Consider the following 21,772-nt stretch of genomic DNA (forward strand, 5'->3'; position numbering starts at 1 on the left):
AAGCCGATAATAAATCCTGGTTATTTTTCCTGGAGCGTCGCCTCCAGTCTGCCGGTCCGGTTCTGACCGCCGGTCCGGTTCAGATCTCAGGACAAACCGAGCCACACGGAGCTACAGAAGAGTCATTTATTACTCCATCAGAAGTACAGAGTGCAGAGAAACAACGACAGCATCCAGGTGACGCAGGATGAAGGTGAGACGAGCAGGTCAGAGGTCAGAGGTCACACATCCACACGTTAAGGCTCGTTCTGCTACACCAGCGCTCATGGTACCAGAACCTCCGTCATGCAGCAGCTTCATCGTAAGCTAAGCTAGCTCAGGATGGCCGTTTGATGATGGTTAAAGCTGCAGCCGCATTCTGCTCTGGAAATAAAGATTTAAACTCTGCTGTCTCTCCAAACCTAAACTCATTCTTTTCGGACTTTTCCAGAACTTTCCAGGAACTTTTTCTACCTGGAGAAGAACCTCGAGGAAAGTTCTGGCAAAGCGTGGGTGAACTTCATAAATATCTGCTTCCTCCAGACCAAACAGAAAACTTTACAGACACATTCCAGAACTTCCACTTCATCTGAGGAACCCATTTTAATTCAGAGTTTCCTTTGAGCTGTGAGTGAGTTTGCGGTGCCGGGCGTCTGGTCGGGTCCAGTCCTGGGCGCCGGTTCCGGCGGCGCCTACATCTGGGCCAGGAAGTGAGCCCGGCCGTTGTCCTCCAGGCGGCGCGTCAGAACCTCGCAGCCCGTCTCCGTCACCAGCAGGGTGTGTTCGAACTGGGCCGACCGCTTCCCGTCCCGGGTCACTGCCGTCCAGCCGTCGGGCCACGTCTCGTCCTGCCAGCCGCCTGGACACACACACACACACACACACACACACACACACACACCCACACACACACACAGCGGGTGTTAGCCAGAGCCGGACCGCTGTCCTACAGGCGACCCGCAGAGTCACTCACCCTCGCAGATCATTGGCTCGATGGTGAACACATGACCCGGCTTCATGACCCCAACCGCTTTGTTTTCTGGGGAAAAAAACAGAAATGAGGGTGATGGAAAGAGTCCCTACCTGATTCCCTATGGCAGGCCGTTATAGCATAAAATCCACTTTATCACACATTCCAGAAATCAAACATGTTAGTTCATTAAAGGGGCAGTAATACGAGTTTTCCATTTTAAAGAACAATCCAGTAACTATGTTCCTCTCAGTTATAAAAATTATGTAAATATCGAATATAACTTAAAAGAAATTTTACTTCCTGATTTAGCACTTTAAATTGGGCCTCTGCCTCCAGGGCGTAAATCCATCTCATTACTGGGGAACCTTAACAGAAAAATTTCTTCAGACCAATTTTGGGAGGATCAAAGTTACAGCGAAATGTAACATAAAATGTGGTTAAATAAGTTTTTAAACCACATTCAAGCTGCAGGACCAAAAATGACTAGTAATGCACATCAAACATGTTTTATTCTCAGTAAACAGCCTGCAGAGAAATAAAACTAAAATTTAAATGTTGCTTCTATGAGTTTTGTTCAGTCTGATCTAATCTCTGCTGCATCTTTACAAACATTTAAGGTTCTCAATAAAAAAGCTTTAATGAGTAACTGCTCTTAATAAAATTCCTCACAAACATTGATTTATTGAAATGGTTCCCAATAAAAGTTATAGGCTGTTTAAATTATAACTTGTTAAGTTGCTTTATTTTTAAGCCTTTTTTAGTTTTGCCATGTCCTGGATGGCTGAGAACCAGCAAGTAGATAGAAATGAATATCTGGGGAATATCATAACTTAAACGTAACATTTAAAGCAGCAGGGTTTATATAGAAAAATATTCAGATTTTATTTTGTGCTTTTAAAGGCTGAAGACAGTGAGAAATAAAGCCATAAATTTCTGTTTCTTCTATCTGTTCTCAGCTCCCACTCTGAGCTGGTCCACTTCCTCAGCCCCTCCCTCCAGTTTCAAACTCTAATTAACTAAAAGTTAAGAGTTAAATATGAATGAGATGTTTGCTACCTTTGATAAAAAAGCTGAATTGTGATGAGTTGCCTCATTATGAAAGCAGTGTAGCAGCTTTGCTAATGAGGCAGCTCATCATGATTCAGCCAAAGTAATGAAATAACAAACTGCAGTCTGATTATTGTTAACGTGTTTCACTCTATTGAGCAGTGAAAGTAAATAAAATGTTTACATGTCTTTTGCTTTAAGTATTTACTGACTGGAGGGATTTTCATTTGTGCTGCAGAGTCACAGCTAGCAGCTAACAGCTAGCAGCTAGCTCCAGTGGCTCTAACGGAGCCGGTACCGTTCAGCTGCTCTTGCTCCTCCCACACTTTGGACTGAACCATTGTTCTAATAATGGTAGGGGGGACCTAAAAATGTATTCTCATTTTTTTCTGAGATAAATGACAGATTTATTTTGTTCTTCGTTTCTTTTGCCTTTTCATAATTATATTATTTAAATGCAAACATGTATTCAATGATTTTTGGGGGGGGACAATTCCAGACTTTTCCAAGACTGGGGGGTCCGGACCCCCTGACATCCCTGGGATTTACGCCTCTGCTCTGTCTCTTTAAAACCTCCTGCTCTTCCTGAAGCTCCGCCTCCAGGAAGTCATCCCAACATGGCTCTTCTATTAACCCTTTAATGCTCTGAGCAGCAGCTCCTATAATGAGCTCAGCAGCTCCATTCGCTGTTTACTAATTGCTGCAGGCTAGTCTGAAGGAGCTGAGTGGGGGAGGAGCTGCGCCTCGAGGGCGGGGCTAGGTCTACCCAGGCATTTTGCATAGCTGAGTGGTTGCCATGTAAACAAAAGTATTTCTCAAACATGAAAGAATCAAAGAAACACTACAGGTTTTGATGAGGGAAAAACATTATTATTATAATCCATGTTGATTTTACATGATACTGGCCCTTTAAGATATCTTTAATTATATTCTGGCTAAACAAGAAGCACAGATTTAGTCTTTTTCAGCTCAAGGAAGCAAATTTTAAAATCTTGAGAGTGAAATTAGTGATATGAAGGGAGAGACAACATAAAAGCACTCCTCTTGTATCCACCATGTTTTTTACTTCAGTTTCATGATAAACAGGATAGAAAACATCCAGATTTCTGGAGCAGTCTTCAAGTTTTCTATATGGTGACATTTTCAGACAATTTTATGCAGAAAACCCAAAATTCTGCAGGCAGCTGATGGGACAGCTCAGTGGCATCACATGGGTCTTTCTTATCTCCTGTATAAAATAATCATGGCTGGGCCTTTAAAGCGTTGAAGATTCTAGCTCACTCACAACAAAAAGCTTTTGAACTGAAGATGTTCCATATTTTGTCAATATGTTTTGATTAAAATGCGTGTAGTAAAATTCTTTTTCAGATCTGGGGAATGTGGTGATTTTATGTTAAACTGGCCTGCCGTAGCTTCCCGCTGCGACTCACTGGCGTAATGTGGGACGTTGGGCGCCGTGTGGAAAAGCCGGTGGATGCCGTGGCCGCAGTAGCTGCGCACCACGGAGAAGCCGTTGGCCTGAGCGTGCTTCTGGATGATGTTCCCCAGCTCCCGGTAGCGCACCCCGGGCTTCACTGTGGGCGGGGGCGACACTGGGGTCAGACACCATCACACACCAAACACACGGCGGCGGCGCACCTTCATACCCGAGTCGATGGCTTGCATCAGGCATTCGTACGTCGTCTGCACCAGCCTCTTGGCTCCTTCCTCCACCTCGCCCACGAAGAAGGTCTCATTCAGGTCGCCATGGAAACCGTTATGGTAGACAGTGATGTCCACTGCGGAAGACAAACATGCCTGACTCAATTAGGGCAAAAACAATTAACCAGATCAATCAATTACTGGAATAACTGTCGACTAATTTAGTAATCGACTGATCGTTAACTGGAGGATACAGACTGTAAAAACATCATCAGCATCCTTTGCAACAAATTATGAAGTGTTTACTAAAGGAATGCTGTTAGAAAACGTTTATTTCTCATTTCAAAAAGGAATTTTTTGATCATTTGCATCTTTTAATCATTTCCTCCTGGACTTTGGGATTGTTGTGATTTTTTCCAGTCAAACTCACTGATTTTGTGGTTCTACATTTCTGCTAAATGTGAATTTTGTAACTCGTCATTTGAAGTCAGGCTGAGACGGCAGAGTCCTAGAGTAAATACTGTCACCTGCAGGTGGGAGTTGGAATCACTTCAACCCAAAGTTTTCAAACACTTTTGCACCAAACTCAGAATTAATCACTAGCGTGAAAAAAAATGCAGCCATTTGCTGTTTTTGGTGAAAAACTGGTGAGACTGAATAATATATTTGTCATGTATAAAAAAGGCTCAAGAGAAAAGTCAAAAATTAAAAATCTGCAGAGTGTGGAAATCTTTTATCCGATTAATCATCAGAAGCTGCAGCTCCAGACTGGAGTTTAGCAGAAACTGTGGGGGGTTTGACTGAAGGGTAATGAAACGATCCGTCTTGTCAGAGCGGAGCGGCAGCAGAAAGAGGCTAAAACTGGGTAAAACATTCATCATCAGAGAGAAACCGTTCATCATTAATACCCTTAATACCCCCCACCCCCTCTAATGCCCCGCCCAGCAGACCGTTCAGGATGTCTCCGTCCTGCAGAGCTCTCCGGTCCGGGATGCCGTGGCAGATCACCTCGTTGACAGACGTGCAGCAGGACTTGGGGAAGTTGTAGTAGTTGAGAGGAGACGGGTAGCACTTCCTCGCCACGCAGGCCTGGAACACACAGAACCAGCAGCTGGTGGGCACCGACCCAGAACCAGCAGCAGAACCAGCAGTGGCTGCATCAGAGCAGAGCCACGTAGAACCGATCAGAGCTTTCATCACTGATCAGCTGTTATGATGACGGCGCTCTGTGAGGCTCTCGGCAAACAGATAATGTGAACATAAAGCCACTCAGACGTTAGCAGGTTTCCCTCTGGGGAGCCGCCCTGCTGCAGCCTGAAGCCAAACGCTGTGAAAACACAAGGCTAATGATGCTAATGATGCTAATGAAAGAGCTTAGCTGCTGCAGCTGATTCACCTGGAAGCTGAGGAAACGTCTTAGCAGCTTCTCCCTCCCTCTTCATTTCCAGCATGACCTGAAATCTGCTGATAGTTTTCTATGTTTCGGTCTTAGTGTGACTCAGCAGAAGGAAATCGTGTTTCTGCTGCCATACCAGATGAACGGCGTGGTCGATCTCCTCCGTCGTGACGCCCGGCTTCACCATCATGGCGGCGATGTCCAGGACTTCCCGCGCCAGCTGCACAGAGGTCAGGGGTCAGAGCGCAGCTTCACACATTGAGAGGTCAGAGGTCGGCGGAGTTACCTTGCACACCACCCTCATGCCTTCGATGTCCTCAGGAGACAGGATCTTGATCTGAGACGTCCCCTTCAGGAACTGTTCGGACTCGGACATCCCTGTGGGACGGAGACAAACACCATCAGTCACATGACCTCTGGACGACCTCTAAAAGCAGCTGCTGGTCGTCCTCACTGATACACAGCAGGGCTTTAGTAACTCTGACTCCATCACAGCTGAAGGACTCATTTACACTGCAAATAGACATTACAATAAAATCTTTACTGAGTTTTACCTTCTGTGGCATCTGACTCCTGCAAGCTTAGAGAGGTTCAACAATAATTAGAGACCAAACTACATGAAGTACAGCAGCGGTCCCCAACCTTTTTAGTCGCGCGGACATACAGGGCTGATGGGGGGGGGGTCGTCGTAAGTATAGAGTCGGGGGGTGGGGGGGGCAGTACCCTCGTTTTTTGCGGCGGTTACGGTCCAAAAAGAACCCGCGATAGGCGAAATCCTCGAAGTAGGAACCTTTATTTTTCTACAATTATTATACAATAAAATACTCCATAATACATTGAAACCAAAGAACAAAACCTTTTTACAGGCCCAAACATTTGTTTAACAAATAAAAAGTACTGTATAAACATTTTTTTTTTTTTACAAATAACTACTGTACTGTAAAATAATAATTTAATATGAACTGAAGGCGGATTCCCTGCCCGAATTGCGGAGATCAGCGCCGCCTCACCGCGACCTGAGTTATTGGATTAGAACGGGAGAAAATAAAAAATGATTATGAAAAACAAAAACAAAGTACAGTAGCACAAATAGTGACTCTCGTGTATTTCACTGCTGTTCTGACTGAGCCGCTGCAGCCTGACTCCGCTCTGTAGCGTTTTTTTTTTTTCTTCTAAAGCCCGCGGTGCAGGTGGGTTTTTTCGAGAGAAGAACATAGTTATCGGTAGCTGCTGTCGCTCTTTTTTCTTCTGGGCAAAAAGATTCTTATAAACCGACATGCCACCATCGATTATGTTAAATATGGCGAGCTGTTTTACGTACGTGTACATATTAAACCGCAACGTTGTTGACACACAGGTAGAGAAGAAGCGGAGAGACTGTTTAGCCAATCAGAATGCAGAACACAATGCAGGTGGGAATCTGTGAAGCAGCGAGACCGCGAAAGGTGAACCGCAAAATAGCGAGGGTTCACTGTAGTCTGATGTTGTTTTGTTACTCATTCTGCCGCAAGTTGGCTCAATTTTGACGCGCAAGACGTAACCTGTAAAATCCGGTTTAGGATTTTCAAAATAAAAGATCCGGAAGTAGTTCATTATTTCTTGCGCGGCCCGGTACCAATTGGTCTGCGGACCGGTACCGGTCCGCAGCCCGGTGGTTGGGGACCACTGAACTACAGCATAAGCAGGAACTACCAGAAAGCAAAGCCAGGATCCCTACAGGCAGATTTCCTACAGGAACCTGAACACAACACTCTGCAGTTTCAACCTTCCAGGCTCAGATTTTAGTTTAATCTGTTTTTCAGAATAAAATGTTTAACGTTCGCCTGATGAACCGACAGAAGACAGAAGTTTCTATGGGTTCATCATTCACTGCAGTCCAGTGAATGATCAACTCCGGTCCGCTTCGATCCAATTCCAGTCAGTTTGCCTAGTCAAAGTCCGGTTCGGTTGGTGAGGTGTGAACGCTTATCGACCTCTGGTCCTCCAGACCTCGGTCTGGGTTCGGCTGAAGTGAACTCTGGTTCGGTTTGAATGTGAATGCCAAGCGGACTTGAGACCGCTCCAGAACCGGGTCTACCAGACCATCAGGAGGAAAACAGACCAAGTCCCTGCAGCTTTTCCTGTGTCTTCCAGCTGTAGATCCAGGAAACGCTGCAGGAACCAGGGAGCGCTTTGGGATTCTCCTGGTGGGGCAGGCGGCTGAAGAGAGAGAGGGAAGTCTGGAAAGGCGACATGAAAATGAAGTCGGGTTTTTGTGTTCTGGAAGACTTTGAGACGTGGAAACTGTTCAAAGACCGAGTTGAAACCCTTCATGAGGCTCCAGCAATTCAGAATGTTATTAATATAATATGAAGCAGGAGAATCAACTGAACTGTTTCAGTTTATAGTTCAGATTGTTGCAGAGTGTTTTCTGTAAAGCTACAGGGAGAAATAATAAAATGTCTTCTAATGAATGCAGAGCCAACAGAAAGCCTCAGCAGACTGGAGCAGCACATGAAGAGCTGATAGCGAGGCGTCTCGTTGTGACAGCTCTTCCAGCCTGAATCCTAAACAGTAGAAGCATGAAAGGCTCCTCGCGGCGCTATGAATAACTGGCTGCTCCTGCAGGGCTGCGCTCAGCTGCAGCTCTAATGACACTCACGCTGCCGAGTCCGACTGCGGCGGGAGGAACGGGAAAACACGAGCAGTTTTACTCACAAAACAGCCGTTTGGCCCAAACGGGCCTCATTAATCTTTGATTACGTCCAGCGCCCAGCAGGACGCTGCAGGTTGGGCGGTTGCTTAGGAACAGAGCGCTTCAGAGCACCTGCATGTAAAACACGCCTCACAGCGCTCCGGCCGGCTTTCTGAAACATTAGTCCGCGCGAACAGTCGGCTCCGAAGGGAGGCGGTAACCATGGCTACCTGAGTACGGACGGATCTGTGGGTACAAAGGTTGCCACGGCTACGGCTCGGCCCATAAATAAACCCAACATGAGGCGACACAAGATGGTCCGGGCGAGACGGGGAAACCGATCAGAACCACAGGGAGAGGCGGGGTTAACCGTCCTGATGGAGAACACCGACCGGATCCGACCCGACCAGATCCGACCCGACAATACCGACCGGAACGGACCCAACCCTATGATATTGACCCAACTGGATTGGATCCGAACCAACCAATCAATCCTGACCGGATCCGACCCGACCCGACCGGACCGGATCTGAAAGACCTAGCCGGACCCAACTGGATCCGACCGGACCAAACCCTCTGATACCAACCCAATTGGACCCAGTACGCTGCAGCGGAACTGTGTGGTTCCATCTGGTCCGAGTATCTGACCAGAACCAGGACAGTTCAGTTAAACTGGTTCGGTTCTGAACACAAACCCCCTTGGCGCTTGGCCTTGCCAAAGTGGGCGGAGCCTAAATACACACAGGAGCGTGGCCAAGAGTGGGTTTGGTCCGAATGACAGAAGCCCTGTTGCCAACTTAGCAACTTTGTTGCTATACTCAGCAACTTTTTTTTTCTTTCAGAAAAGCAACTAGAAACAAATCTAGCAACTTATTGAAAAATGGGGCCAGTTACAGTTCAGAGTCTGAGCAGCAGGTTTGAACAGTCCACTTAGAGCCAAACGGTCACCTCCAGAGGAAAAGACATCAGTTAGGATGATCAACGACCAGGAGACGCTAATCAACTGGAAACCAGTGGATCTGTCCACAGTAAAACCAGTTACCACCACTGTGGACGGAGGCAGTGCCAACCAAGAAAGAATCCACTGCTCTGACAAACACCTTAAAGCTGGCCTGATACCTGTTCTGATTGTTTAGAACCATGAGAAAGTTCTGTTACCTCTGGGATGATCCGCATAGTCGGGTCTTTGGATGTCACCAGGAACCGGTCGCATGGGGGTCTGGCAGAGGAACCAAGAACACAGGTTAGATCACAGCAACAACAATTAGTCCGCTTTAATTAACTCCGGTCCGCTTCACCGGACTCCGGTCCGTTTACTTAGAAAGTCCGGTTTGTTTGGAGAAGTGTGAATGCTAAGCGAACTCTGGTCCACCTGTAATCTGTTCTGGGACCAGTTCAAGTGAACTCTGGATCGGTTCGAGTCCATGTGTGACTTTATTCTGATGTTATTACAAATTTAATAACAACTTCAGTCTCATATTATGACTTCATTATTTATAGTATTTTGATTGACTATTGTATGACTTTTTCTTGCAGTATTATGACTTTATTTAAATTATTTTTTCTGAGCCCAGCCCTGAAACTCCATCGTAATAAAATCTGCAGATTAAACTTTGTGGTGATTTTCTCTTTGCTCTTTTGGAAACAATACAGTAATGAACAGTTTCCACAGAGTTTCCCCCAGTAAACCTGCTCAGTCCGCTGGGCGGCGCCGAGGCGTCCGCTGGGCGGCGCCGAAGCGTCCGCCGGGCTTTTATATTAAAACATGTCAAGTTGACAGGAAAAGTAAAAACATTACTGGGTAATTACATGTTACAGGAAAACATGGCAGTGAAACGATATTTAAACCCACAACTGGTCTGAAAAACAACAAATCAAAAAATACAATTAAGATGAATATGAATTATTTGCACTTCTGTTTAATCCAAATGAAGTCAGCGGCTCCATCGGGCCCCCAGGGCTTCAGGGGCCAGAAAGGCTGATATTTTAACACAGATATATAAATGTAACATTTATTTATTGAGATTATCAATGCTGCTAAATTTGATTTAATTTGTTTCAACATAAATTAAAAGATTTTAAATTGTTTAACATTTAAATGTAAGATTTTAAGGAGCTGGCAAGTTTACTTTCTAAAAGTTCAAAGAACAATCTTCATACTCAGATTATTTTGTTACCATAGCAACAATCTGATGCTGTGAGTTTAATCTTTGAGTTTGAGCCGTTTGTTCACAAATACAATTAATAACTTATTGTTTTTTATGTTGGCCAGTTAATCTACTCTCTCTCTCCCAGATTAAATCCAACCCAGAAGCTGTTAGAGGTGCTGATGGTTTTAGCAGCACGAGGGGCCCCTAGGTCAGATTCTGCCCCAGGCCTCATGCAGCCTTGGACCGGCCCTGCAGGATGAGTTCAATCTGCTGCACTGAGCAGAGATGAGCAACAAACTGAGATTTAATTCAATGCTGCTAATGTGGCTTTAGCAGCTCTAACATTTCTGAGTTTTAATAAGAGACACAGAAACTGTTTTGGTTGCTCCAGTTTATGGACGAGTTTTTCAGATCTCAGCGCTCATTAACTCTGTCTAAGTGGACGAAGCATTTGATGTGGTTTGATGCATCATGTAATCATAAAAATAAAATAATATAAAACCAGCGTGATGCGTGACTATGAGGAGCGTGAAAACTCCTCACCGGCTGAACCTACATGATGAGGTTAGCGCTGGTTCTTTAACCGCTAACGCTCCAGCTAATCGGAAACACAGACATGAACTTTATCGGTGCAGACAGCGTCAGGCGATGGGCAGCGTGTTGAGATGGAAAAGACGCACAAATTTCTTTTACCACAAATATAAATCATTCTCACTGCTCCTCTGAAAGCCTGCAGTTCACGTAGAGCTGCGCAACCAGAGCTAACGCGTTGGGGTTTAAACTCCTACCTTGATCAAAAACTCTGGAAAGAAACATAATTCCTCACAGGAGGTTGATGTAAATATCCATACAGGTCAGCCTGTGTTCAGTCTGAGTGAAAGGAGGCGCGCGATCCTGCTGAGGTAACTTAAGACATCCAGCTGCTGCGGCGCGAGGCAACGCGCAGAGCTGCCAGCGGTGTGATTGGTCCGGCTTTAAATGCATAAACTATAAAGCTATCTTCTATAAACATATATTTTAGGAATAATTCTGCTCCGCCAGTGAAACGCTCAGAGCAACAGAGACGCTTGCAATCAGGCTTAAAAGAAAAAAGAAAAAAAAGAAGCAATTTTTTATTTCTATTTTCAGAAAAACATAAACAAGAAAGGCTTAGTCTGGCGGTGGGGCTAGTAAAGCATGGCGGGCTGCCCGACCTAAAATACACGGGGGGAACCCTGTTCCATTACAGTGGTTTCCATGGAAACACTAAGAGTTTTGTGTGATTTCATCAGGGGATAATAATCCTGAGCTTAACTGGATGGACGGATCATTTAGACAACGTTAAAGAGAAAGACAGGAAGTAGAGTTTTCCAGATCATTTTGTCCTCCAACAGATGATTCCTAAATCAACTTCCAAACTTTCCCAGACATTTGAGGAAGTTTGCATTATTAAAGAGTGAATATTAGAAACGGAGGGAGAGTTCACCAGTGGGTAGTGTGGCCGTAGTTTGCCTGTGTAGCGGTATCCCAGCCAGGGATCTGTGTTGGTGTCCTTCTCCACGCAGTTCTTAGCTTCAGTCTGGTGCTTGTCTTCCTCTGGAAAAACAAAACGTGACTCAGGTGACTTGGTCTGGACTTTAACAGGACTCCATGAAGCACAGAGCCAGGGAACATACTTGCTTTTTTGTGGAGCAGCTTGTGAGACGTCCAGCTCCCCTTGAAACATTCCTGCAGAGAGAAACATGTTCAACTGGCTGAAATATGCAAGGATCATATCCCCTACTCCAGCATCTCTCTGCCTGGATTAAAGTTTAAAAAGCAAAGGAGGTGGATTAGCAGAGCTGGCTAACAACTGATCCATCCAGGACACATTAAACTGTAAAACAGCTTGAAACACTGACTTCTTTTAAATGTCAACTAAAACCCACCTGTTTAGGATTGTATTTGAAATGTAATCAATTACAAATTTATGGATGGAACTTGACTTAATGCTTTGTTTTGATTATTGATTCTATATTGCATTGTGTTTCTGTGTTTGTAATGATGTAAAGCACTTTGAAATGTCTTGCTGCTGAAATGTGCTATACAAATAAAATTTGATTGATTGATTGATTGATTGATTGATTGATTGATTGATTGATTGATTACTGCAGAATATCATCTCTGCTCATACCTGTCAAGTTTTGGACTTGAGAATACAGGAAATGTCGCCGTCCGGTGTTATTGTCAGAGCGACACTAACGTAAGGGGGACGTGTAACATTACCGTCAACGTGAGGAGGAAGACAAGCTAACGTGAGACGCAAGTAATGCCAGCGGGGGATGGGGTGGGAACAATACGGGATATTTACAGGAAGATATTAATACGGGAGGTAAAATACGGTAATAATAAATGGGAGACTTGACAGGTAGGTCTCTGCTGCCTGGATAATGAGCTGCTAGCATGTTGGTCATGAGACCTTAAACAGCAACAGTCTGCAGTCAGAGGCCTAGGAGACTGGCTGGAAGACTGACTGCTACTGGAGTCACAGCATCACCATCCACAGCAACTCTTTGAAGAATCTTGGATGATATGATTTTGATGCACGATAAACTGGCCCAGAAATGATTGCAATAAACAACAATATTGTCATTTTCATACAATTTTAATATAACATTGAAAGGTATATTAATGCAAACACATCCTCTACGATTAAAAAAAAGATCTTTAAATTTATTTTAAAAATGTAACATAGAAGTGGAAAACATCTTAAATATCCAACTGGAACAAAAAAGGAGATTTACACAGGAAAACAGCAAAAGAGCCAGTTTATTAAAAAAGAAAGTGCAAACGGAGCACTTCTTACTGGGTGTCAAATCTTTGCAGCATTTTTCAAAATATCAGCTTTTCAATTGCATTTAAAATTGTAAAATTGCATTTTGTAGAAAACATTTCAGCATCTCTTTATGATTATGGTCCAAATTGAAATTATGGAGCTCGTTTATTTTATCATGTAATTAATGGATGAACAGCTTCTAGTGACAGGCTTCATTTAATTTCCCTTTGGGTGAATGGAGCATCTTTTAGGTTGAACTGAACAAACAGCAGGTTCCGGATCAACAGGCTGCGATCAGCAAAGCAAACTCGGGATATCATCAATGAAACCCGTCTAGCCTAAAATCTGTCCGTTTTGGACGATAAAGAACCAAAACAACAGATGCTCATCTGATCGCAGTGATGCAGAAAGCAGACTCCAGTGTTACCAGTAAAACCAGTGATAGCCTCCCTAAAGTTGCATTCACATGTCTGAGAGGGGTTTGGTTTCGACAGAGACACAGACCCAGCAGGGTGGCTCAGCAGAGTACCCAGCTAAAGGCTTTTAATGTGTGGTTTTCACACAGCGCGTCTCTTTTAATAAGTAATGTGAGCCTGATGGCTCTTCCATCACTCACTATAGCGAGTTAGCTCGCTAAACGTCTCTCCTGGGCCTTCAAATTTTAAAAACAACATAATACAACCGGTCACTGGCACACTGTACATAACTTCCAGCCTTTATACTATTAAACGACTAAAATATGCTCACAAACGTTGTGTAAATAAGTTTTTAAGCAGCCTGAAGACACGTTAGCAGACTAACAGCTGAGTTAGCAGCCTCGTGATGTGACAGCGGGCCCGGCCGGCCGGGGTCTGTTGCCCCGGTGAGGGCGTTCCCGACCGGGCAGAGCGGAGAAAAGCAGCCGTACCTGCGAGCAGAAATAGGAGCCTTGAATACCGAGCTTGATACATGTGGGACACTGAAGTTTGGCGTCCCTGCTGCAGCCCTCCGTCTCACACTCCCTTCTGGCCTCCGTGCTCGCCATGCCTTCGTCTGCAGGACGGGGGGGAAGAGGCGGAGCTACTGCAGCCCAGTCACGTGGCACAGCTCGGACCAATCAGCGCGCACTTTCCTAACAGAGATTTGTAAGATGGCTACCGCCGAACCGGTGAGTACTTCTCTGTGAAGAACGTTTCAAAGCATATGGAGGGTCTTCTGGTCTAAATTAGAGCATCAGGTTAGACCCAGAGCTGACCTGAAGCCTTACAAAGCGTTTCCACGCGGGTGAATTGAAGTTGCTGTGATTACATGGGGTGTTTGGGGGAGTTTTAAAGCTGTTGTCTGTGCCACGACCTGCTGGGCGTTGAGGAGGAATGTGGAGATCTCCCAACTTTGAGCGAGCGGACGAGCAGCAACATGAGATCCTTTCTGAACGTTAATCTCTGCTCGGATGCTGCATGTTGCTTTAAAACGACGCACACGTCGCTGTTCGACCTATTCGCTGATTGAGCGCCGTCAAAATGTTCGTGTTGCTTCTTGTTTAAAGTGTAGGAAACATTTCAGCTGTCACAACTGGCCTGCACTGGTCCGAGCTGACCCCGGGATGCTTTCAGCTCCAAATGCCCCCAACTTAAAGGTTTTTGGCTTAAATGATATGATTTAGGATATATTTTTATTTTAAGCTAGCTGCTCATTATTTTTAATGTAATTTCACTCTGAATTACTTCGAACCAGGAGTTTTTACAAGGATGTGGGCCCCTGGGCTGAACTCAGTGTTGTTACCCCATCCTCAAAAGAAAAAATATTGTATTAATGCAAGTTACAGTAGATTAATAGGTAGTGCTATACATCAGCAGGTATGAATTGATGCATGGTTGGTTGAATACATCTCCAGGGAAGGTAGCACTATGTTTATTGTTTATGTTTATTTTATATAAATATACATACAATGTTTACAAAACTTTCATTTATGAAAAAAAGTCTTTGGGCCCCTAAAAGGAAAACATGCAGATTCACATTAAAGTAAAAAAATATAAAACTGAAAAATATAAAGGACATAACAGTAAGTTATTTGTATAACATTTCAACAACAAAGTGAAAATAAGGGCAAATTTTATAACATAAGGAAAATAATACTATAGAGTTATTAAAAGTAGAATATTCAGGTTTAAAGAAATATTCAACTCTGTAGGTAAATTTTTAAAAAGTGCATAATTTTTATAGAAAATATCAGCAGACTACAAGAAATTAAAAAAACCATAAATATCACCAAGGTTGTAAACCCCTGAAGCAGTGATGAGAGTCTAACAGCTGCTGGGAGGAAGATCTGTGGTGACGCTCCTGTGTGCATGTAGGATGGATCCATCTGGCCTTTCTGTCTCACAACATCACACCTGAAACATAACAGAAACTGATGTTTGCATTTTAGCTCCTGTGTAAATAAAACATCTAATTCCACTTTATGATTTCTGAAACAAAAACAGAATCTGAAAGTTTTTATTACCCAGCATACTTTCAGCCAATAATATTTATGCAAATCCCATAATAAAAATACCCATAACAGCTAATATGACACACAGAGAGATCTGAGTGCTGGTTTGGTTAAATTATGTGTAGTTTAATAAAATATAAACTGCTGGATAGAAAAGTACAGATTTTATAATGTTAGAACATTTGCATGAATGTACAGAGATATGAAAAATAGTGGAAATGTAGCAAAAATAGAAAAGCTGCTTTAACAAACTATTTGCACCTTTTCTATTTCTATACAGCAGCAGACAAACTATTGATCAGTTAATCAAACTCATTGATTAACTGATCACCACCTCTGAGGAAGCAGGATTTGGTTTTTTGTTGTTTGCTGCTCTGAAACTCAAAGGCAGAAAACTGCAACCTGGGAAGGGTCAAAGGTCATGTCCATCAGAGAGGAAACGTATTCCCAAGAGGAAAACGTCTCAGACGTTCCAGCAGATTCAGACCAGGAAGTCCATGTCAGACTCTACAGTCCTCAATTAGCAGGTCAAAGGTCATGACCCTGCAGCAGTAAGGCTTCTCTGTAGAAACAAGATGGCGGACAGGAAGCCGCTGCTGGGTCAGGGGGTGTAGAGCTGCGTAGAGTCCATTCACTGGTTCTGCCCGTCTGTTGCCTAGGAAACCAATCCGAGTCCGCCCCACGCCGAGGAAGATGGAGCCGAGGATTCTGGGAAGGAGATGGTGAGCCCAGAGGCCTACGTCAAACATCCGCTGCAGAACAGGTCAGCTTCTCCTCGTCACACACCCACAGGTTCACAGCCATGATGTCACGGGTTCAAAGGTCACCACAGGGAAGGAAGTGACAAGGAGGTAGAAACAGCAGCTACCTTCTATAGAAGAAGAAGAGCTGCGTTTAAATATTCCAGATTTCCTTTGGAATATGATTTTATTCACAAACACAAGATCAGTTATTATTATTATTATAATAATAATAATAATAATAATAAAGACTTACTTCACAGAATATAGATCAGTTAGAGCTGGATCATCCAACTGTTCATCCAACTGATCCATATCTAAAAATCTTCCAGTTGTTAATCTGACCTTCTGACCTTTCAGATGTTTTGTGGTGGTCTTAAAGGGCCAGTCATCTGGATGTTGAACCGGTGGAGGTTCAGGATCAGTTTCAGAGTAAAGATGGAGGAATTAGCTCAGATTACGGCTTTAATCTGTCCTTCTGTTTGGTGGCCCTTCACTTTGCATCATCTGACCGTTTCTGTCCGTATTCACCTTCAGTCTCAGCTCTGCTCTCATTTTGTTTTATTCCTCATTCTTCAGCCTGTCGCCGTCTGGGCTGTAGAGAAGACGCAGCGTCACATTTTATTCAACTAAGACTGGAAATATGATTCACGGAGCAATTTCCTTCCAAAGCACCCAGCAGATCCATTCAGCAGCTCTCTCCTGTTTTTTATTTCCTGCTCCAAACAGATGGTCTCTGTGGTTCTTCAAGAACGACAAGAGCAAAACATGGCAGGCCAACCTGCGCCTCATCTCCAAGTTTGACACGGTGGAAGATTTTTGGGCGTAAGCAGCAATTAATGTCAACTTCTCCTTCGGTGATGGAGGGATTGCTAACAGCTGCTCTGTATTTCAGCCTCTACAACCACATCCAGCTGTCCAGCAACCTCATGTCCGGCTGCGACTACTCCCTGTTCAAGGTCTGTGGCTTCACCGCATCATGTGCTGAACCTGCAGGGCAGTGGTGCAAAGTTACTAAAGACAGGGAAAGTAATTATGAAGCATTTTCACTGACTGCTTCTGTTTTTCTTTGGATTTTGCTCCGTATGTTGTTCAGGTCATAAGTCATTCATATATCAAAATGTTCAGCTTCTTCTCTAGAAGTGCAATATGACTTTTCTTGATTTCAGCTATTACACTTTTAGAAAAAATTTTATGCAAATTTCAGCCATATTAAAATAATTTGAATATCATTGAAAATTCTACAAAATTCAGCAAAAGCTTTGACAGCTTCCTCCTTCTGCCTACACTGCAAAAACACAGAGTATTACCAAGTTGGTCTAATTTCTAATGCATATATTTTAGTTCACTTTAAATGAGGCAAAACTAACTGAAAATACATTTTCAGCAAAATAGGGAGGTTTTAAGTAAATCATTTTTTAATATTGATGAAAAAGTTCCATTCCATTTGCAGATTATTTCACTTATAACGAGACATTTTTTCCATTGGTTAATTTATCTGACAATAATCAGTGACAGATTAAAATCTGGGACAATCTGGAATCAGTGTTGTATAAAGTACTGAAATCTCAGAGTCAAGTAAAAGTATAAGTACCTCTCCAAAATATGACTTTGGTAAAAGTCCAAGTCACTGACTGAAATGTTACTTGAGTAAAAGTCTTAAAGTATCTGAAACTTCTTGTACTTAAGTATGGAAATTACTGTAAAAATGGATGTACTCAAGTAATGTAATGAAAAGTACAAGTAAAAAGTAAAACAAGGCAAATGCAGTTTGAATGACATTTTTTATATTTTGGTAAACTTGTCAAATACACTTAAAATAATGTACACAACCAAGTGCAGGCAAAATTAAACCTGCTAATAGATATACCTGCAGGCATCATTTAGTTAAGAAAATTAGGTGCTTTACCTATAGCACAAGGTTAACTTAACCTGCTTTACAACTGAACCAGCTTCTTAGTAAACCCTCCAGGACAGAAAATACAAAGTTTTTGTAAGCCTTAAGTTTTCCCTTCAAGTAAGGTCAGTGCTGAAAATGAGAAAAATAAATAGTACAGAAAATGCGGCCAACATGAAGAAAAAGAGCTGTTACAATTACTCTACTTCACAAATCAGTGAATCAGTCAATGCTACAGTCAGTAGGTGGTGCACACAACTGGTCATTATGCCAAAGGAAAAAAGAATTGGGAGGGAAATGCAGCTTATTGGCATCTGTAAACCTGGTTTTGAACTTGCATGCCTTTCCTATATTCGTTAAATTTAGTCTAAATTGCTATTGCTATGGCTTCTGTCCCCCCAGAGGAGTCTAGGTAGCCTGCTACAGTCAACATTAAGCCTAAGCTAAATACACCACGTGTGGAACTGAAACAATGCCAAACAAAGTTCATTTATACAGGTAACGTTATGCTCAAGATTTCACAATAGTGCCTAGTGACCAAGCTATAGTTACTGAAACAGGAGGATTATAACCATTTCATAAGAAGTTACCTCGATGTGTTTCTTCAAGTTGGACGGGAAGTTTTTGTAAGATAGAATTTCCACATCTTCGGGCAGGAATAACATAAACTGCATGCGGTACGACGAATCTTTAACACCCACGAAAGAGTGTATTGTGTTTAAATAAGGCCATGGGCTCTCATCACCAGCTGGTGGTTCCCCTGGAGCCGTGTCCGACGTAGTTGCAGTCGTTGTGGTCTCCGTCTCCTCCTCCATGTGGCTGCTGCTGATTGCGAGACTTGCTTTGTGTTTAATGGGAGAAGCGAAACAGGTGTATCCTATTGGTGGTGATGAACGTAGCAAAGTCCGTAGCAAGCAGGCTAGGGACTTTGTTCGGTAGCCTACTTGCTACTTGCTAATCAGTAGGTGGGGTCAAAACACTTGCGTTTCTCTCTCTCGCTTTTTTGTAACGAGTAACTAAACCACACATTGAAAATGTATCGGAGTAAAAGTACGCAATTAAGTTCGGAAATATAGTGAAGTAAAAGTGAAAGTCATCAAAAATGTTCATATTCGAGGAAAGTATGAAGTACTCCAAAATATACTTAAGTAAAGTAGTGAAGTATTTTTACTTCGTTACTATACAACACTGTCTGGAATCATCAAACAGAAATTGGATTAAGGAAACCAGTTTTTAGCTGTGATCTGAATGTTTGAATTCAGATCATTGAAATCTGTGCAGCTTTTCTCAGCAGTTTTGCTGATTTTTTAAAGTTTAACTGAGAAACGCCTCGTTGCTGCTGAGTCTCTGCTGTCAGCTGTAGATGTGTGAGTAGAAACATGCTGATGTTTTGCTGCAGGACGGCATCGAGCCCATGTGGGAGGACGAGCGGAACAAGCGTGGCGGACGCTGGCTGATCACGCTCACCAAGCAGCAGCGGAGATCAGACCTGGACCGCTTCTGGCTGGAGACGGTAGGTGGACCTGGGCCTCCCTGGAGGATGGCAGCCATTACTGCTGGACTCACTGTTACACACTGATACTCTGCTGTTCCACTGGTGGGGGCAGAAATGGATGATTACCCCCGGAGCCACGGATCAGAGGCTTTTAGTGGTGCTGCCTTCAGTCTGATGCATGTCTCTCACAAAGCAGCCAGTTCTGGTTCTGTTTAAAATCTGGGCCAAATGAAGTGAAGGGTTGAATATTGTACCTGGATCTTTGGACTGGATCTCTAGATTAAGTTACTTCTTTTAATAGTTTATAAACTGTTCAGAATAATGCTTACAGCAGCAGGTAACATGAGTATTAGACAGAAACCATGATGAGAAATCCATCAAACCGTCAGACCTGGGATCTCTGACAGCAGCTTTCAGGCACGGCAGAGGCAGCATAATGCTGAGAGGAACCCGGATACGAGAAGCTTGTTGATGGCAGCAAAAATGATGCGATCAAAGTCGAACCAGGGAATTTAACCAAACATTAGGGGTGTACTGGTATCAGTAACCCCAGCAGTGAGCCCCGCTAACTAAAAAGTTAAGATACGCTAATGCTAAACCGCTATTCATGAAGATTAGTTCAGCTAAAGAGCTATACCCACATGGTAATTATCAGTAATAACTAGTTAATGCTAATTGCTACACCCATATGGTATCACTAAAGAGAAGTACCAACATTATACTTAGCATGAGCTAAGGCTAACGTGCTATACTAACAAGACATGTAGTGGAATCTAATGCTAAACCGCTACATTTATTTATGTTGACACCATTTCTGCACCTCAGCTGGACAGGAAACAGACCCACTTCAAAATAAGAGCATGAACATAAAAGTGTAAATTCTTGAAGAATGTTTAATAGTCGATGACTAAAACTGCAACGTAGATGCAAAATTTTATTCAACTGAAAGTTAAAAAAACGGAGTAAATTAGAAGATTAATTTGGGGGAAGCTAAGCGCTAAACGTTTCCAAAGTTAGCACAGACTTAGCGGAGGTTATCTCAGTCAAAAGCGCTGACTCATGGAGTCTTTTCCTTCCTCCAATCAGCTGCTGTGTTTAGTCGGAGAGGCTTTTGACGACTACAGCGACGACGTCTGTGGAGCCGTCGTCAACATTCGCAACAAAGGGGATAAAATCGCCGTGTGGACCTCTGACTACGAGAACCGGGAGGCTGTGACACACATAGGGTGAGGCGGGCCGCCGCACTGAGCATGTGCAGACCTGTTTCCACGTCGCTTACGCTTCCTCTCCCACAGGAGGGTTTACAAGGAGCGGCTGGGGCTCCCCATGAAGATGACGATCGGCTACCAGTCTCACGCCGACACGGCCACCAAGAGCGGCTCCACCACCAAGAACAAATTCGTAGTCTGAGAAAAATGCCTCATGTGCCTCTTTTCATTTTCCTTGTCTTATTTGTTGGTGTTTACTTTGCTACAAAGACTCTGCGAAACGCAATCTGGAGGAGGAGAAGGGAAGTCCAACCTACACGCCAAAATAACCAGAACCGGCCCGTCTGCGGCGGCCATGACACTAACAGAGAGGCATCGAGAGACGCAGAGCTGCACTCTGATCAGTTAATCCTTTGATTTTTAAACGTGTTTTGTGTTGAATGGCAGGGAATCCTGAACGCGTTCTGGCCTCTGGTTGCTGTAATCCTTAATGACATTAAAACACATTTAATTTATTATATTAATCTGCCTGCACATTATTACTGACTAAAACCTTTTGATTGTGCTTTTTTGTGCCTTGAATTGTTGAAACCTTTTTAAAGTATTTCATGACTCATATCCATTTGAGTGTTAATATAAATAAAACTGGTTTTGCAATTATTCCCCGGCGTGTTTCTGTTTCTGGATGACATCATCGCTCTGAGGAGCCAAAGTGAAGGCTGCTGCTGCAGCAGCTGCTGCTGGAGCTGCTGCTGCTGGAGCTGCTGCTGCTGGAGCTGCTGCTGCTGGAGCTGAAGCTGTGATTGAACAGATATTCTCTTTTTTCTAAATCCACATCTAAAGCAGGACTGAATCAGCTGACGTGTTTCGGTTCCATGAAGGTTTCAGATCTCTGAGCCGTTCTGGAGCAATTCAGCCAAATGTAGCTAAACTTCCTCCACATGAAGTGAAAACCTCATAAAAAACAATCTGGTCTATTAAAAATGAAGATTTCTGCATATGACAAAATTTCCTCATAACATTTATCTGTGTATCATCAAGATGTACTAACATGCCCATCATGAAATCACCCAGATTAACAGAAAGAGATTTTTATTCTTTTTATCTCATTTACAGCTTTTAATCTGCAGCTTCTGATGCTAAAAGGCTGATTTAACGGCTCACTGTGTCACACACACACACACACACCCACACACACCTCTTCTGTGAGTGTGCTTTATTTCTTACCTGCAGCTTCTATGCTCACAATTCAGTAGGAAGAGAAATTAAGTTATAGCAGAAACAGACAGAATGGATGGATGGATGGAT

The 21,772-nt window shown here is 43.4% G+C and overlaps 2 protein-coding genes across 3 annotated transcripts; one reads left to right on the top strand and one right to left on the bottom strand.

Moving 5' to 3' along the window:
• Positions 1-112: 112 nt before the first annotated feature.
• Positions 113-13,714, bottom strand: metap1 (methionyl aminopeptidase 1). Of its 2 annotated transcripts, XR_004336911.1 has the most exons (12): positions 13,562-13,714; positions 11,516-11,567; positions 11,326-11,435; positions 8,869-8,929; positions 5,323-5,414; positions 5,173-5,256; positions 4,591-4,729; positions 3,646-3,777; positions 3,430-3,573; positions 953-1,018; positions 582-838; positions 113-363 (listed from the first exon to the last, which is right to left on the bottom strand). XR_004336911.1 is itself a non-coding variant. In XM_032548251.1 (11 exons), the coding sequence occupies exons 1-11, from the start codon at positions 13,676-13,678 to the stop codon at positions 672-674; spliced, it is 1,164 nt and encodes a 387-aa protein (XP_032404142.1). In that variant the 5' UTR covers positions 13,679-13,714; the 3' UTR covers positions 558-671. The 2 variants fall into 2 exon arrangements, 1 of the variants encoding a protein (XP_032404142.1); XM_032548251.1 differs by lacking the exon at positions 113-363 and having other exon boundaries at positions 558-838.
• Positions 13,677-20,980, top strand: LOC116709615 (eukaryotic translation initiation factor 4E-1A-like). Its single transcript, XM_032548263.1, is given in 8 exon segments — positions 13,677-13,692; positions 13,695-13,801; positions 15,784-15,887; positions 16,594-16,689; positions 16,760-16,823; positions 19,161-19,274; positions 20,343-20,482; positions 20,552-20,980. Coding segments are annotated over 8 exon segments (756 nt in total). The 3' UTR covers positions 20,667-20,980.
• The last annotated feature ends 792 nt before the right edge of the window (positions 20,981-21,772 follow it).

This window comes from Xiphophorus hellerii, chromosome 19 (genome assembly GCF_003331165.1).
Source record: "Xiphophorus hellerii strain 12219 chromosome 19, Xiphophorus_hellerii-4.1, whole genome shotgun sequence".
Taxonomy (NCBI): Eukaryota; Metazoa; Chordata; class Actinopteri; order Cyprinodontiformes; family Poeciliidae; genus Xiphophorus; species Xiphophorus hellerii.